This window comes from Pyxicephalus adspersus, chromosome 4 (genome assembly GCF_032062135.1).
Source record: "Pyxicephalus adspersus chromosome 4, UCB_Pads_2.0, whole genome shotgun sequence".
Taxonomy (NCBI): Eukaryota; Metazoa; Chordata; class Amphibia; order Anura; family Pyxicephalidae; genus Pyxicephalus; species Pyxicephalus adspersus.
Window position 1 is genome coordinate 76,938,410 of NC_092861.1, and position 16,721 is coordinate 76,955,130.

A 16,721-nucleotide genomic window follows, 5' to 3' on the forward strand; every position below is an offset into this window, starting at 1 on the left:
CTTTTGATTTTATTAAAATATATTTAGGGGCAAAAGATAATTGTAAAGGATAAACTTTACATTTTATAACTCGTAAAGATGTTGCAGATTTTCTTTTATATAACATTAGCATTTTTAAGGATTGAGTTTGCCTTTTTCTGCCATGTTCACCCATAAAATTTAGAATATGTACACAGCTATCAATTCTGTTTCAGTCTCCTGCCTGCACACACACTGAACTTCGGAATGAATGTTAAGGAATCCTCTGTCACAAGTGCAAGGCTGTTATTTTTGAATGCATATAAATGCCCATTTTAGCTTTGAGCAGGTTTACGGGCATTTATACAAGCATATAAAGGCAAACAGAAGTGTCTTTACCATCAGTCCCATTACCACCACAAAGGTCCCCTTTTGGTTTTAATAAAATGTATAATTGTTTACAAATGCCAAAAAAGCCTCCATTGTGAAAACTTTTATAATCATTTATAAATGTTTGGAAATGCCTGTAAACCCCCATATTGATTCAGTGAAAGCATTTATTAGTGTGTGAAACCTTTAAAATGCTGTAGAATGTTTTTTTTAACACCCAAACAGTCCACTTTATGTATTTAAACCTTTTGAAAAGCCACACAAGTAAGACATGAAGATTGTTTGCACTTACCTCATCGAGATCTTTAATGTTCACTGGCTTCTCTTCAAAGCCAATCGGCATGGGTTCAGTTATAGGGATCTTAACTTCTTCATAGACTTTGTTGTTTTCTCTCCGAATACCTTCTGGCAGGAGTAACTAAAGTGAATAGAGTACTAGAGTAAATTGTACAATTCTTTTTTTATGACATAATAATGATTTTCATGTAATGATGGTAAAAAGTAATTTAGAGGAATTTTTGAGCAGAAATCGATGAAAACAAAAACTATAGCTACTGCAGACATACCTTTGCACCACCAACAAATGCTGATGTTTTAATGGCTTCAGCATAGGAGTCGTAAACATGTGGATATATAAATCTTTCTCCATAGTCTCTGTCCCTACTGAGAATTGGCATGGTTCGAGCATTTGCAAGGGCCTGTTCCCTGTAGCAAAATATGAAAATTAACTATAATTAAGATAATTTCAAAAATTATTCACATAAAAATTACAGACTTAAGATATCATGATGTTTTATCACTACCATATTAACCCCTTTCATGCTCCTAATAAATTATACCATCATTTAGATGTAAATGCTTTTTACTAACTAAAGGTCAATTTAAAACTTTTAGAAAACTCCTGTTGGGAGGTTTAGATAAGCTCTACTGAATACTCCAACTCTATGTCTGATTCACTACAGCAAGATCAATTCAATTTAATTTTTATGTATCAGGACGTATATAATTTATATAGTATACAAGATTTTACCACTATTTTGCAAACCAAATCATATATAATTACTATGCTATATTTCATTGCCATACCCATATTACCTACCATATTTATTAATACCCTACCACTTATACATCAGCTATCATTATTATTATCAACACACTGAAAACAACGATGTAAATGATTGTGTGATTGCAAAAAGATTCGATATTCTAAGACAAGGTTTTTGTATCTTTCTGTATTTTACCGTATAGTCTTTGCTAACGGTCTGATCACATCCCCTAAAGAAGCCTTTTGGTGAAACCTGCCAGGATTGGAACCATATTTCTTGCTAAAACTTCAGAGATTTTACTGTCTAGTTTAAAGGGTCAGAGATCCCATGATGTTAATGGGAAAGACCCATTACCTCACAATTGGGATCTATATGAAGTTGTTGAAAAATCATTACTGTGAACAATATATTTGATTACGATTTGCCACAAAGAAAACCCCTGCTTTTCTGTCCCTGATTTCTAGTTATAAACATTATACTATACTAATATTTGTTGACACTTATCTTTATACTATACATAGGTCTACTTATGAAATATAATGTATAAGCAATATACTATACTACCTATACTATGTATAGCAATATCTATATATTGTATGTATGACACATATTTGCACTGTTCATTCTCATATTGTCAGCATTACCTTAAGGACTTTGCTTGACACTGTATATTACCGATATGCACCTTTACCGCAGATTCTTATTATGCTTTATATTATCTGCATAGACCATATAGTCAAACCCCTGAGGAAGCCTACACTGGCGAAACACGTCGGGCCTACTTTTCAACTAAAATGGTTACTTTATTTTATTGGTTAGAACATCTATGTCTAGTATCAAACATCCCAGCCCTGTGACTATCTAACTCGACTGGGTTACCTCTTGGATACTATGTACACTGTATAATTATATATGAAACGAAATGGTATCAATAGATATTTAAGATTTAAACTTAAAACTTAGGAGCCGTGAACCTCTTTCTTTTGTTTCCTTTAAAAGTCAAAATATCATGCCCTTATTACAAATGTATCAAATCTATGAAACATATCTAGTTAGTATTACTTCACTTCAAGTATTACTTCAAGTATTACTTCACTACTTCTAAATAAAGGGCTCTATTTAAAAAACAAGCATTGCCTTCTGGTAATCTTCCAGGTCCATGTGTTTCAATGGCAGTAATTGATTCCCATCAGGAAATGTTTGAGGGAAAGTAAGACTTCCTGTTTATCAATAGAGTCCTGTAAAGTGATCATTAACTATGTGGTTTCCAGATATTGAAAAAAACATTATTTAAGGAACAAATTATTTGAAATAAAAAAATTGCAAGCAGGTAAGTCCTTTATTGCAAATGGGATAGGCGATGTCCTTTCTTACTTACCTGCCTGATCAGAATTTTTTATTCACACTTACCTGCCTTTGCTCGGTCAGGGGTGCCATCATCTTTACCCTGTCTTCTTTCGGTAGTCAAATCTTCAATCATCCTAATTGCCCTGGCTGTAATGACGTAACTCCCATACATGCATTTTGGGGTTCATTCAGTCCTGGCAGCTGAAGTATCTTAGCACCCTACAATAAGCTGCACATGCATGGCTCAGTGTACACAGAACAAGGTAGGTAAGTTTTATTGCAGAAGAAACATCTCTCGTCCCTTCAGCAATAAAATGAAAGTTTAGAATAAAATGGGGAAAGGTTAAAATCTCTACCAGGAAGTTTGAGGAAAGCTAATGTGAGAGGAAATGTCTCCAGTGCAGGTGTCCCCGATGAAAGATGTTTCACTCCTCCTCCAGAGGCAGCTGCAGGTTCCTTGAGCGATGAGAAATTTGGATCTTACAAATCAGTTTAACATTGACACCAATGATTTTTTTTTATATTTGTAAGGGTGACTTTCTTCCTAAAGACCACCAAATTACTGTACAGGGAGCTGTGGATGTAGCAATTAAAGCAGGGTATTCCCTAAGATGCGAAGGCTGTTTAAAGGGTTCTGCTGTTAAGAAAGGCTGTTCTGGACAATACTTTAAATTCTTACTTTTTTTTCCACAATGTTTACCCATGCATTTCAGAGGGTGAAAGTCCCCAAGGTATAACCCTTCCTAACAGTATTTAAAATCCAATACTAAAGAGAAAAAAAAAAAAAGTTTTGCGCAGGGGACATCAATCTGAATGGCATGGCATGGAGAGATAATCAGCCATATTGTATGATGGTCTACCAGGAAAAGTTATTAAACTGGCAAAAATTATGTACACATTTCCAAAAATATAGTATTTAAGAAATATCTGCTTGTAACCAGATACAGAAAGGGGGAAATGTCAACTGAAAACCTCAAAAATTACCAAAAACAAATCCTGATACAAAATCAACCTAGATTGCTGCAGCATCTGACCCAAAAAGACCAGGAAACGGAAACAGTTCATCCAGTCAGAAATCCTTACACATACCTCCAAGAACCTCAGTCATGCAAGGAAGGAAAAAAATTCAAACCTGTTGATTACAAACTTCCAGGACAGTAACTGGGAGAAACATGGTTATGCTACCATAACTGGAAGACAGAAGAGCTCTTATATAAAGTGAAGCAGTGTCTTAAGCACTAGCTCGAAACAGAACAGGACAAGATTACCATATACAAATGGGTCAGGATCTACTGCATATGTAAAATAAATAAATAAATCCATGCCCACGTAAAATTCATGGATTTGATTTTTTTATTGACTCCAGTACATTTATAGATTGAAAATGAGGGGAAAAAAATAGTAAGATCTATTGAGGCAGAAATAAATAAGCTTTTGCATAGTGTTCCCTAGAAAAAAATCTCTAGAGTGACCCTAACAAGATAAAACAGACGGAAGAGGTGGAAGTTTGGTATCTGTGTCAGAGTCAATTTAACAATTTGCCTGCTTTAAGACAAAGAGGTCAGCAAGTGTATATACAGACACACTCTCAATAACAATTTCAAAAATTATAGGTATATATTTGTAGGCATTGGCAACTCAATAACCGAAACAGATGTTCTTATTTACAGTGCTGCTTTCCCCACACTATGCGCCACATAACAATGTAGAGATCACACATTTTATGGGCTCAATATTTAAAAAGCCAACAAGGCTAGAGGTTTTTTTTTTATACTCCACTGCAGCATTGCAACACCTTATTTGCTTTCTTTTTTTCCCCTATATTTCAAGATGACAACATAGAAAATAGCACCCATTAATCTCAAGAGGAAAAACAGATAGTTTCAATGCATTTAGTACAGACTTCATAAATCTTAAACTAGTGGTGTGTACAGAGCACCTAAGGAAGATAGCTTACCTCCTTAATCTGCATTTCTAAATCATGTGGAAGCGACCAAGCAGTTTCTAATTAAGCAGATCACTGCTTCCTTATCCTAGAAAATTAGGTTTTCATAGAGAAAATAATTCTATACTTTGGTTAAGACGTGACCTGAAGTTAAAATTGTGTAATGTCCAAAAGCTGAACTTAAGAAAATAAATTATTAGGACACATTAATGTAGCAATTACAGCTGAAGCATTTTTCAGTGTTTTGCATTTATTACCTTTGCATTCGCAGTTCCTTGGGATCAAAGCCCATTAGCCCTTCCCCAGAAAACTCTCCCTCCTCGCCTACACGTTTCTCTCGTTTGGCATTGCGTTTTTCTTCTCGACGATACTGCTTCATGAGCTGCTTTTCTTGTTCAGACTGGACAGTAACTTGACAGCCATAGTTTAGTCTTCCTGTTTCTCCGGCAATCCTTTTGTGGGGATCTAAAACAAGCAACACACAGGAACAATTTACAAAGTCCATAGTCATGTCACTAGATGTCTCTCAAAAGGGCTCACAATCTAATGTCCCTACCATAATTATATGTCATTAATTCAGTTCAAGGTTAGTTTGGGTGGAAGCATATTAACCTAACTGCATGTTTTTGGAATGTGGGAGAAAACCCACACAAACAGGGGGAGAACCTCCAAACTACATACATCGCCAAAGGCAATGGATTTTTTACAAGTACATTTTTTAGATAAAGATTCTTTTTTTACGTGTAAATCCTGTCAATAACAGCAGTACTAACTGACTAATAATTGAAAAACAATTGATTAGATTACCACACACTGTTAGGCTAAAACCTAAAGGGCCGCCAGTGTTCATTCAAAAGAGCACTCTACAGTTCTTCTCTCATTCTCTTTCAAAGACTGGGATAATTTGAACCCAAAAGATTCTTTATTTTTGGTGAAGTCGGCCAAAGGTCCTGCAAAGGAGGCAAACTTAGCAATAACATTTTTATTTCTATAATATCCTTTATTCCTAAAAATGCTCCCTTTTTTTACATTTACAGATTGTGGACACTTCTGAGTTACCTAAGATTTAATGATTTGGGGTTTAATCATGCTCTATGAAATGGTCAAAAATGCTGAGGTGCATATGCGCAGCTCAGTACTAGCCAGGGTACCCAGCAATCCAAGCATCCCTGGTGATTGCCGGGACTGAATGAACTCCTGTGAGCCTGCTTGGGAGTTATGTCATTTTGGCTTGGCCAGTCAAGATAGTGGAAATCGCAACAGGAAAAAAAAGTGGGAAGAAGATAGTGGTGCCTAGTGCTGGAACAAGAACGCGTGAGCATAACTGGGCTTACTTCTTAAAGTTGTGAATGGCTACACCCACATCCTATTATTTAGCATATGCTAGTAACCTTTTGGCAGATGTTAGGTTAAGGTTAAGTTAATAAATATCTGGTGGATCTCAAACTGTCAATATGTATGTCAGCTCAAGACAGGGTATGCATCACATTTTCACGTGTCAAATTTTCTAAAATCATGGCAAAATCTCTGACTTCCATCTAGTTTAGGAATCAGAATGATTGAAATTGATTAGTCACTACGGGATTCCGCTAGTACTCCCATCTCTTCTTTCCCTCCTGACTGCTTTCCACCTATCTTCAAGTATTCAATTATGTTACCTTAAACACCATTAGTCACAATGTCATGCTGAACAACTGTGGTATGATTAGTTATCTCAGAGAATGTCAATGTCCATCATAAGGTGCTCTTTTTACTTAATTTTTTGTACCTTTTTTTACATATACTTCTGCCATAGTGATGACATGATCCATTTGAGGGGCTGCCATAGCCACCTGGGATTCCCTGTTCTTCTATCACTTTGTAAGAATAATGCGTTTGAATTGTTCTGGTTTCCCTTTACCAGGCTTCTCTAAAACTTGCCACATCACAAGCGATTTATTTTTAGCCACAAGAATTACCTTATCCCGTGGGTAAAAAATGATGGACTCTGTCACCTCTATTATGAAACCCCCTCTGGGATTCCTAGGCTTGCTCCAAATGTTCCCGGAAAAGGGGCAGAAGTTTAGTATTGCATCAGAAAGATTTGCTAAATAACACTTTGCTGAAGTGAGTGGCTAGTCTCTCCCACATTTCTTTTGTAACATCTACAAAAGTCTCTTGGGTGCCTTCTATCCAAAACCTCTGGAATATCTGCGGTAACATTTAAAAAAACGAGTACAGATGAGTACACACCTGTGCTGGGGTTGTTTGTGACAGAATATACTTAGGAGATTTTATTTAGTAGGGTGGGATGCTTGAACAATTTTTTAATAAAAAAAATTTACTTGCACTTGTCATGACTCAGAAAAGACATGTAACATGTTGCAGGTCATACTTATTATGGTCATCATTATAATTTACATAAATATTTAGGTGCAATTTATGTAGAATTTAGAAAATTGCTAAGATTCAAAACTCTTTCCTTACAACTGCTCAAGTTGTAGCTTAATAAACATGTAATTCAAGGTTCAAATAAAGTTAGAGGTTCAAAACATATCCCCAAAAGCAAATACTGATGTGAAACAGAAAAACGGACAAGGAAAGATCAGTCAAAATAAATGACCTTTGATTAGGCACTGTGCCACAAGAACGGCAGGCCAACTACATGATGCACCATCAGGGGGTGTGTATTGAAAAAAGATGAGAGAATCACACACACCTACACATACATTGCTTAATAGAAAGAATGCCAAAAGGTACCACAATGAAGAGATATACAATGTAGTTGTTGGACAAGCAAGGGTACAAGAGCAGAATTAAAGACAGCATCGGAATAAAGTAATTGTACAAGTCTTTGTCTGGCTTTAGTATCAATTAGATTTTACAATAACTATTCAGAAAAGAAATCTTTTACAGAACCTGACTAGCATTCTAAAATATACTCAGAATGAAACTGAATTAAACAAAACAATTTAGAAAAAAAATTCAGAATGTGAAGAAGCATGACAGCAGAGTAAAAGCACAGTAAAACAAGAGTAAAAGCACAAACTAAAACAACAGAAATTGAAATGCTGAGAAAATGAGAACCAGAAGAATGGCAGAAAGGAGGAGAAGAATGTATGATCAAATTAGTGCAAATGATGTACTGAATAACTACCTGAAGGGTAAAACTGAAAGACAGCAGCTTTATTAAGACAAAAGATAAGTGACGGCATTGGGAAGAAAGGCATTCTAATGGGAAATCAAGAGGACATGATATACTGTAGCACCGATAGCTTCAGATTGATTGTTGACACTGGCTGGCAGAAACAGGTTGTCTTAGCTCCAATGAAAATGCAAAGCAGTTTTCATCCACAGAAATACTTTACAGAATACATTGCGCTAATGTTCTGACCACAAAAAAATACAATTTATTTAATAGGTGAATATAGACATTACCGCAGAAGGCATATAACTTTAAAAATTAAAAAAAAAAATATTGGGTCTCAGAGAAAAAGTGAATACAAAGTAGAGTACAACAGCTAGCAGGTTACTTTGAATCTGTCATCTTTTATAGTGTTAAAGTCAGATGACACTGTAGAGTAGAGCTCACAAAACTGTTCTCAGTGTATGAGAATGAACCCCCCCCAGTGATTATTGTATAAGCATTAACCCCTCAGCACCCAATCTCCAGATTATACACAGTCAGGTGAATAAATTAGGACATCCCAATAAATATTCAAGTTTATATTAACCACCTGGGCGGTTGCCCCGAGCCTACTTAGGAGGAAAAAAAACCTACGAAAACTAAAAATAGAATTAAGCGTCTCTTACCTGGTGTCGCTGGCATCCTCAAGTGTGTTCTCCAGCGTCGATCTGCGTCTCCAGGGTCGGTTGTCTTAGCTAACCCTGATGACGTCCTCAGGGAAATTAAAATTCATATTTTGGATTGGATTGAATACAAACTCCTGTATCTAATTCAATACAAAATAATATAAAATGGAAACAAAGTAAATAAACGGGAAGTTCAAATTTTGTACTGGATTGAATACAAACTCCTGTATCCAATACCAATACAAAATAAACAAAAATAAATACACTTGCACAGTTCTAAAAATTACCAGTTAATCCCTGGATTGCTAGTGTGTAACACTGTGTCTGCTCTTACTGATCTGCTGATCTTTGCCTAATTTTGACCATTCTCTGCCTGCCTCCTGTCTTGACCTCAGCCTGGACAGCGAGAGGGATCTGGAGTCACTTGTGGAGTCCACTGATAGTGATGGAGTGTCTGGAGACCTCTCATCAGACTGAGACGGAGACCACGAGTGAGAGTGATTCTATTGAGGTTAGTGATGTGCGCATCGGATGCACGATTGACACTCGTCAGGCCCAGCCTCCGCTCCCCTAGGTTTCTATTTACTGGGGCGCCGGGCCTGAAGGTGCACTATGAGAACAACCCCCTGGCCTACCTGGAGCTATTTGTGAATGGTGAAGTCATTCACAAAATAGTTGAAGAGGCAAACAGATATGCAGCGCAACAGCTGGCTGCTCCACATGCAAGCTTGTCCAGAACAAGGAAGTGGGAACCTGTCACCCAAAAGGATATTTGGCTTTTTATGGGCTTTGTTATTCTCCAGGGGGTGGTGGGGAAACCCCTGCAGAAGTGGTACTGGTCCACCAACAAACTGCTTGCCACCCCCTTTTTTGGCACAGTATGCCTGAATATCGATTTAACCTAATCATTAAATTTTTTACATATTACCAACAATGATAATTTAGAAGAGACCACCCATCCTGCCCCCAAGCAGGGAGGTTTGGGAGGTTTAATAAATGATTATAAACAACTTCAAAACCTGCTATGTGCCAGAAAGGGACATTAGTGTGGATGAAAGTTTGATGTCATATAAAGGGAGAGTGAGCTGGGTGCAGTACATGGCGTCCAAGACAGCACAGTTTGGGATCAAGTCTTTTATGCTGTCTGAAACCAAATCTGGATATATCTGGAACTCTGTCATATATACAGGCAAAGGCACAACATTTGACCTGAGATTTAGTTCCTTTGGAGTAGCAACATCTTCTGTGCTGTCTCCTATTGAGCCTTTGCTAAACCAAGGCTATTGTCTTACTACAGACAATTTTTATACGTCCCCCGAGCTTTATGAGTTCCTGATACAAAACAAAACAGATGCCTACGGAAATGTAAGGGCTAACCGGTGTGAATTGCCAGGCAATTTTACCTCACAAAAGCTCAAGCCTGGGGATAAAGTTGCCTGGCAGAAAGGCAAGATGATGGCTCTCCGATGGCATTATAAGAAGGATGTCTGCATGAGGAGCACTGTTCACAACACCGCCATTGTACAAAACAGTACAAGAAGTGGGAAAGAGGTTCAGAAGCCTCAGGTAGTCAACGACTACAACTGCACAATGGGGGGTGCTTACAGAGCCGACCAGGTCATGACTTTTTATCCAGCTGTCAAAAAGCAACAGAGAAAGTACTATAAAAAAATTGTTTGCGATCTAGTGGAATAGTGTCTGTGGAATGAGTACATTCTATTCAAAAAACAAAATGACAGGCCTGTACCCCACCCTGAATTCATATGGAAAATATGTGAAGCTATATGTGTGAAACACCTAATACCAGAAGAGGATGCAAATGAACATCAACTTGGACGACGTGCTACATACACGGTGAACCCACTACGCCTGAGTGATCGTCATTTCCTGGAGTACATTCCACCAACCCCAAGAACAGGGGAGGTGCTCCAAGAGAAAGAAGGACGGGAAAAAAATCCGGAAGGAAACCCGGCTCTACTGCCCCAAATGTGACGTTGGACTCTATGCTGCCCCGTTTTAGAAAAATATAGTACTATACAGTATACAGAGTTATTGCATTTTCATTTTTTTTTATTTATTTATGCATTCTTGTTTAAGCTGATTTTTGTGTTTTTTATTTTAATATTAAATGAAATTATTTTTTTTTACATGATTGTGTGTTTCAAACTTTATTATTCAGGATATCTACTAGACCCTTGTTTGGACATATTTCGGTAAGTTACAAGTCTACAATATTTAAAAAAAAAAATGTCATGAAAAAAAGTGTACCACTTTTGGTACAAAAAATCCAGACATCGGTGAAATGCCCAGGTGGTTAAGAAATGTTCATATATCAATATTGAATCTTGTTTTTATTTATCTCTGGAAGTATATACAGGGAGTCCTTGATGGATTTACTAATGTTTTGGGTCATTGTCGTGTTGCAGGGTCCAATCCTGTTTCAGCTTTAATTTTCTTACAGATGGTCTTACATGTTCTTTAAGCACCCTCTGATACATGTTAGATGCATGTTAGAAGCATTCTCAGATGGTGAGTTGGCCAGGTCCTGCTCCAGCAAAGAATTCCCAAACCATGCACCCCCACGTCTTACAGTTAGTATGGGGTTCTTTTCCTGGAATGCTGTATTTGGTTTATGCCAAACATGTCCTCTGTTCTGGTGTCCAAATAAATGAGTTTTAGATTTTTCAAAGAACATTATTTCAGAAGTCCAGGTCTTTGGCTACGTTCTCTTTGGCAAACTTCAGTCTGGCATTAATGTTTCTCAGCAAAGGTTTTCTCCATGTACACCTCCTATGCAAGTTAAAGTTGTGCAGTCTCTTTCTGATTGTGGAGGCATGCACATCTCACATCAACAGTAGCAAGAGCCTGCTGTAGCTCCTGTGATGACATTTAAGGGTTTTTGGAGACTTCTTTTAGGATCTTGCGGTCTGCTCTCAGGGTGAACTTGTTTGGCCGGCCAGACCTGAGCAGGTTGGCAGCTCTTTTGAAAGTCCTCCTCTTGTAGACTTTTTTCTGGACAGTGGAATTGCCGATTTAAAATCCTATTGAGATCCAACTAATTTCCTTACCAGACTTATAAGTTGCTACAGTCTTCTTTCTAAAGGCCTCAGAAAGCTCTTTTGATTTCACCATGGTGTTCACTCTCACCTCAACAGCCAGCAGCAAACCAAACTAAATGTCTGAGGTTTAAATAGGGAAAACATCCTTCAAATGCTAAGTAACAATATTCCAATCATGTGCACCTGATGTGATATACCTCTATGTGATTTGACCCATTTTAGAGGGAATAAATGTGGCGGTGTCCTAATTTCTTCCTCACCAGAAATGGCATTTTTTGTGGAATTACATATTACAGAAGAATTTGTAAAGTCTTTTATTCATTTTAAATTGTTTAATTATATTACTTGAATCTGCCAGTATTGGTAAAATTGGGATATATCCAAATGTCCCAGAATGTTGAAAAAACACACAGGCTTTCATTGGGGGTGTTCTCATTTTTTCACATGACTGTACATTAACCCTCTCAGTCATCCATCCCCAGTTAATAAATTGTAAACAATTAGTGATTATCACACATGTACATGAGTTAAACCCTCAGTGGCCATTGTCCAAGGTTTTGTAACATAGACATTACAAACACAGACAGGCAAAAAATCTTTTAGGAAGATAGTATTGTGTTTTGTAAAAGTGTACAGATGGTCATCAACAGTGGCAGAAAGCAATAGGTAAGCATTCTCAGGTTAAAATAGAAGAATAGTTTACTGTAGCTAAAGGGGTCCAACAACCAATCATGGAACAAAATGGCCCTCTTTCTCAAAAATAAAATACAGATATATTGGTATTATTTTAGTACTATATTTACTGTGTTTTGAGTTTGTGTGCTAAAATATCATAATGCACTAACACTTATCAAGTTCTGCTGTGTGTTTTACCTTGTAAAGCATGCAGCCTATTACCTTGCCAGTTTAGGGATTTTGCCACAATTTTCTGTCTCTCTTGTAGGATGATTTCAATAGCTGCTAATCCCTCAGGTCCAAGAAGTTCAAATAACTGCAAAAAAAAAAAAAAAAAAATGTTTTTGAATAAGAATTAACTTCCTTTTTACGAAAAACTCTACACAATAGACATGACAAAGGCAGGCACTATGCTCTCAGTCCACCACTATGGGCAGAGGAAAAGGTAGAAGAGCAGTGGACCCAATAACTGTTTTACCAGCACAACAAAAACTCACCCTTGATAACTAGGAATAGCTGATTGACAGTAGTGTCACTATTACAGTTCATAGCTAGGTAAAATGTATGTTCATTTATTTTTTAATAATTACAATGCAGTGCAAAAAGGCCAATGGCGTTCACATCCCAGCATGTTTTTTTTATATAAATAAGAGAATTATTCATGCTGACCTTTTGTACTAAGTGCAGCCAGTAAGTAGATAGATATGGCTAGGTTCTATAAGGTAGGCTCCCTTTCAGGTGGTAATTACAATGTTAACACTTTAAATACACACTATGGAATAAATGTATTTTTTTTACGCATTTATTTTGCTGTACTATGAATATACAAATATTTTACAAAACAGTGATTTACTCATAATCACTTTTTTATTTATTGAAAGTGAAAAATGTCTGCACTTAGTTTGAAGAAATAATTTTATTTCCACGAAACCTGTTTATTTCATTACTCATCTTTCCATCTATTGATGTATAGGAGAAACATATGTCAAGGCATATCCCAGCTACTTAGCAGCCAGTATTTGAAGTTGTGTACAATATTGTTTGACACACAGTTTACTGACAAAAACCTGTAAAATATGTTTATTTCACTGTAAATAATTGTAGTATAATTAGATTTTTTGTTACTAAATCAATTACTGACCCTATTATACCTTGCATAGGTGACTTTTTTTTCTGTATTTGTTGGGCATATAGGGATGTATGAACATTGGGTCAGAGCTGACATACTATACTTCCTTTGATGTTTCCTATAGTCTGATTTTTTTTTTCTGTTGGGATTAAAACAAATCTATATTTCAATGAACCAGTGAACTAAAAGCTTAAGCACATCTTTTTTTGGTTCCTAATCCTAGTGTACTCAAACTGGTTTAAAAAACTAATTCAAATAATTATTGCTAATGCTATTATTAAAATAGAAAAAAAATGCCCTTAAGTACAATTTTTTATCTTTATATTCATCATTGATAATATAAATTTTTTTTTAAAGCTGCACCCTATATTGAAGCACTTTAAAGGGAAGAATAAAGAAGACATACACTCTAAATAGAATAAAGTATCTAGGGATAGCCACTAACTTGCTAATGTTTGGCTGTGTGTTAATTTTTTCAGACCCTTATTTTGGGGGAAAAAAAAAAAAATGTTTTTGAATAAGAATTAACTTCCTTTTTACGAAAAACTCTACACAATAGACATGACAAAGGCAGGCACTATGCTCTCAGTCCACCACTATGGGCAGAGGAAAAGGTAGAAGAGCAGTGGACCCAATAACTGTTTTACCAGCACAACAAAAACTCACCCTTGATAACTAGGAATAGCTGATTGACAGTAGTGTCACTATTACAGTTCATAGCTAGGTAAAATGTATGTTCATTTATTTTTTAATAATTACAATGCAGTGCAAAAAGGCCAATGGCGTTCACATCCCAGCATGTTTTTTTTATATAAATAAGAGAATTATTCATGCTGACCTTTTGTACTAAGTGCAGCCAGTAAGTAGATAGATATGGCTAGGTTCTATAAGGTAGGCTCCCTTTCAGGTGGTAATTACAATGTTAACACTTTAAATACACACTATGGAATAAATGTATTTTTTTTACGCATTTATTTTGCTGTACTATGAATATACAAATATTTTACAAAACAGTGATTTACTCATAATCACTTTTTTATTTATTGAAAGTGAAAAATGTCTGCACTTAGTTTGAAGAAATAATTTTATTTCCACGAAACCTGTTTATTTCATTACTCATCTTTCCATCTATTGATGTATAGGAGAAACATATGTCAAGGCATATCCCAGCTACTTAGCAGCCAGTATTTGAAGTTGTGTACAATATTGTTTGACACACAGTTTACTGACAAAAACCTGTAAAATATGTTTATTTCACTGTAAATAATTGTAGTATAATTAGATTTTTTGTTACTAAATCAATTACTGACCCTATTATACCTTGCATAGGTGACTTTTTTTTCTGTATTTGTTGGGCATATAGGGATGTATGAACATTGGGTCAGAGCTGACATACTATACTTCCTTTGATGTTTCCTATAGTCTGATTTTTTTTTTCTGTTGGGATTAAAACAAATCTATATTTCAATGAACCAGTGAACTAAAAGCTTAAGCACATCTTTTTTTGGTTCCTAATCCTAGTGTACTCAAACTGGTTTAAAAAACTAATTCAAATAATTATTGCTAATGCTATTATTAAAATAGAAAAAAATGCCCTTAAGTACAATTTTTTATCTTTATATTCATCATTGATAATATAAAAATTTTTTTAAAGCTGCACCCTATATTGAAGCACTTTAAAGGGAAGAATAAAGAAGACATACACTCTAAATAGAATAAAGTATCTAGGGATAGCCACTAACTTGCTAATGTTTGGCTGTGTGTTAATTTTTTCAGACCCTTATTTTGGGGGCAAAAAGCCAATGTATCCCATCATTATGTTACAGGCATTTCATCTTATGTGCAAGAAACATGTGATAACAGCTCTACACACACAAAGACTCTGATGGATGCAAAAAGCAGACCAACACATATTCAATATTGCCAATCAGTATTTGTTTGGAATTGAACGTGCTGGAGATTAAAGGAGAAGGACTTTTGAAGCTCACATTTAAAAATAATATTTATATAATAAACTTTCTTATAATAAAGTTTATTTTTACTGATTTTCCTCTATAAAAAAAAAACTAACACCCCAAATTTTAATTAGTGACAACTCAAAAGTACAAAATACCATATAAAAAGATAAACAGAGTGAGCAATTTTTTTCCTCCTTTTCTATTACATTTCTATTGATTACGGTTTTGAATGTTCGCAGTGACAGACACATTTTGTGCCCGAGATTTATACACAAGTCGATGTATATACAGTATGTGATTTAGAGGGTAAATGAATATACATCCTTGTTGACATTAAAGGTGGCAGGGCTTTTAAAGAGGATTTTACACTTTAACAGATTCATTTACAACACCTTTCATATATATTTTTTCCTGTACCCACAAGGGTGCAGGACTAATAAACTTTGCACATTGCAGCAAATAGTGTGAATATTGTAATATTTACCTGACCCTGTCTAGTAAGGTGGGGGAAGACACTTTTTTTTAATCACAATTTTAATTTAACTTAATTTGTCACACACTGCTTCTGCATGTGAAGGTCCATGCCACTTTTCCTTCATTGGTCCACTGTGCAGATATAGCTAGCCCAAAAAATAAACCAGTGCTAATAGAGTTAGGTAGCAGGTACCTCCTAAACATTCCTCTTATAATCTTCCATATAGTCACAGGTGTACTTTAAACTTCAGAATTTATTTTTGTGTAATACTAGTAAACTTGTATAGTACTAAATGGTATGAATTTGAAAATGATACTTTTGTTGTATTTGTATTTATATGTTGTATGAAAAAACACAGTGCACACCTTTATAGCCATTGTATTATTTATATTAATATTTATTTATTTATGGGTGTTTTCCGGAGTTGGAACTGTAGATCCCACATTAGTAGAAGGAAAACAAGTTGTTCATGTCTAGTGTATATGAATAAATGATACCAAACCCATTAAAATTTCTGTGCAGCTGTTTACAGCATTTTAAAAATATTAAAATATCATAAATAAAATTAATAATCATTTGGGCAAACTAACCTTTACAAAAGCCATTGTAAATAGGAAAATACATCAACATTTGTGAAAGCAAGGGATGCTGCCAAGGTGGACTCCTTTCCTAATGTGTCCTTCCATTGCTGTATATTTGTGTAAAACTGGAACATTACTTGTCAGTATTACTTAGAAACCACCAATATAACCTATTATAGAATAAATTCGCCCAATTATAGGGTGAACAGAAAGTACTTTTAGCTCTACAAACTCAATCAGATGTGTTATTTGCTCCTTTCATGGCTGTACTAAATCTAAAAGCATTCCAATTATGAATGCCTTACCAGATGGACAATTGAGAAAGATGCATACAGTTCAGTACCTTGTCTCCTAAAAGGATCATTA

The 16,721-nt window shown here is 35.6% G+C and overlaps 1 protein-coding gene across 1 annotated transcript in view; it reads right to left on the reverse strand.

Annotated features, from left to right (window-relative positions):
- ASCC3 (activating signal cointegrator 1 complex subunit 3) overlaps nucleotides 1–16,721 on the reverse strand; it is a 322,696-nt gene that overhangs the window by 280,635 nt on the left and 25,340 nt on the right. Inside the window, exons 5-8 of the mRNA XM_072410198.1 lie at nucleotides 12,411–12,528; nucleotides 4,944–5,151; nucleotides 915–1,053; nucleotides 641–766 (exon numbers count right to left, since the gene is read on the reverse strand). Coding sequence (XP_072266299.1) covers nucleotides 641–766; nucleotides 915–1,053; nucleotides 4,944–5,151; nucleotides 12,411–12,528 — 591 coding nt within the window. The remainder of the gene's footprint in view (nucleotides 1–640; nucleotides 767–914; nucleotides 1,054–4,943; nucleotides 5,152–12,410; nucleotides 12,529–16,721) is intronic.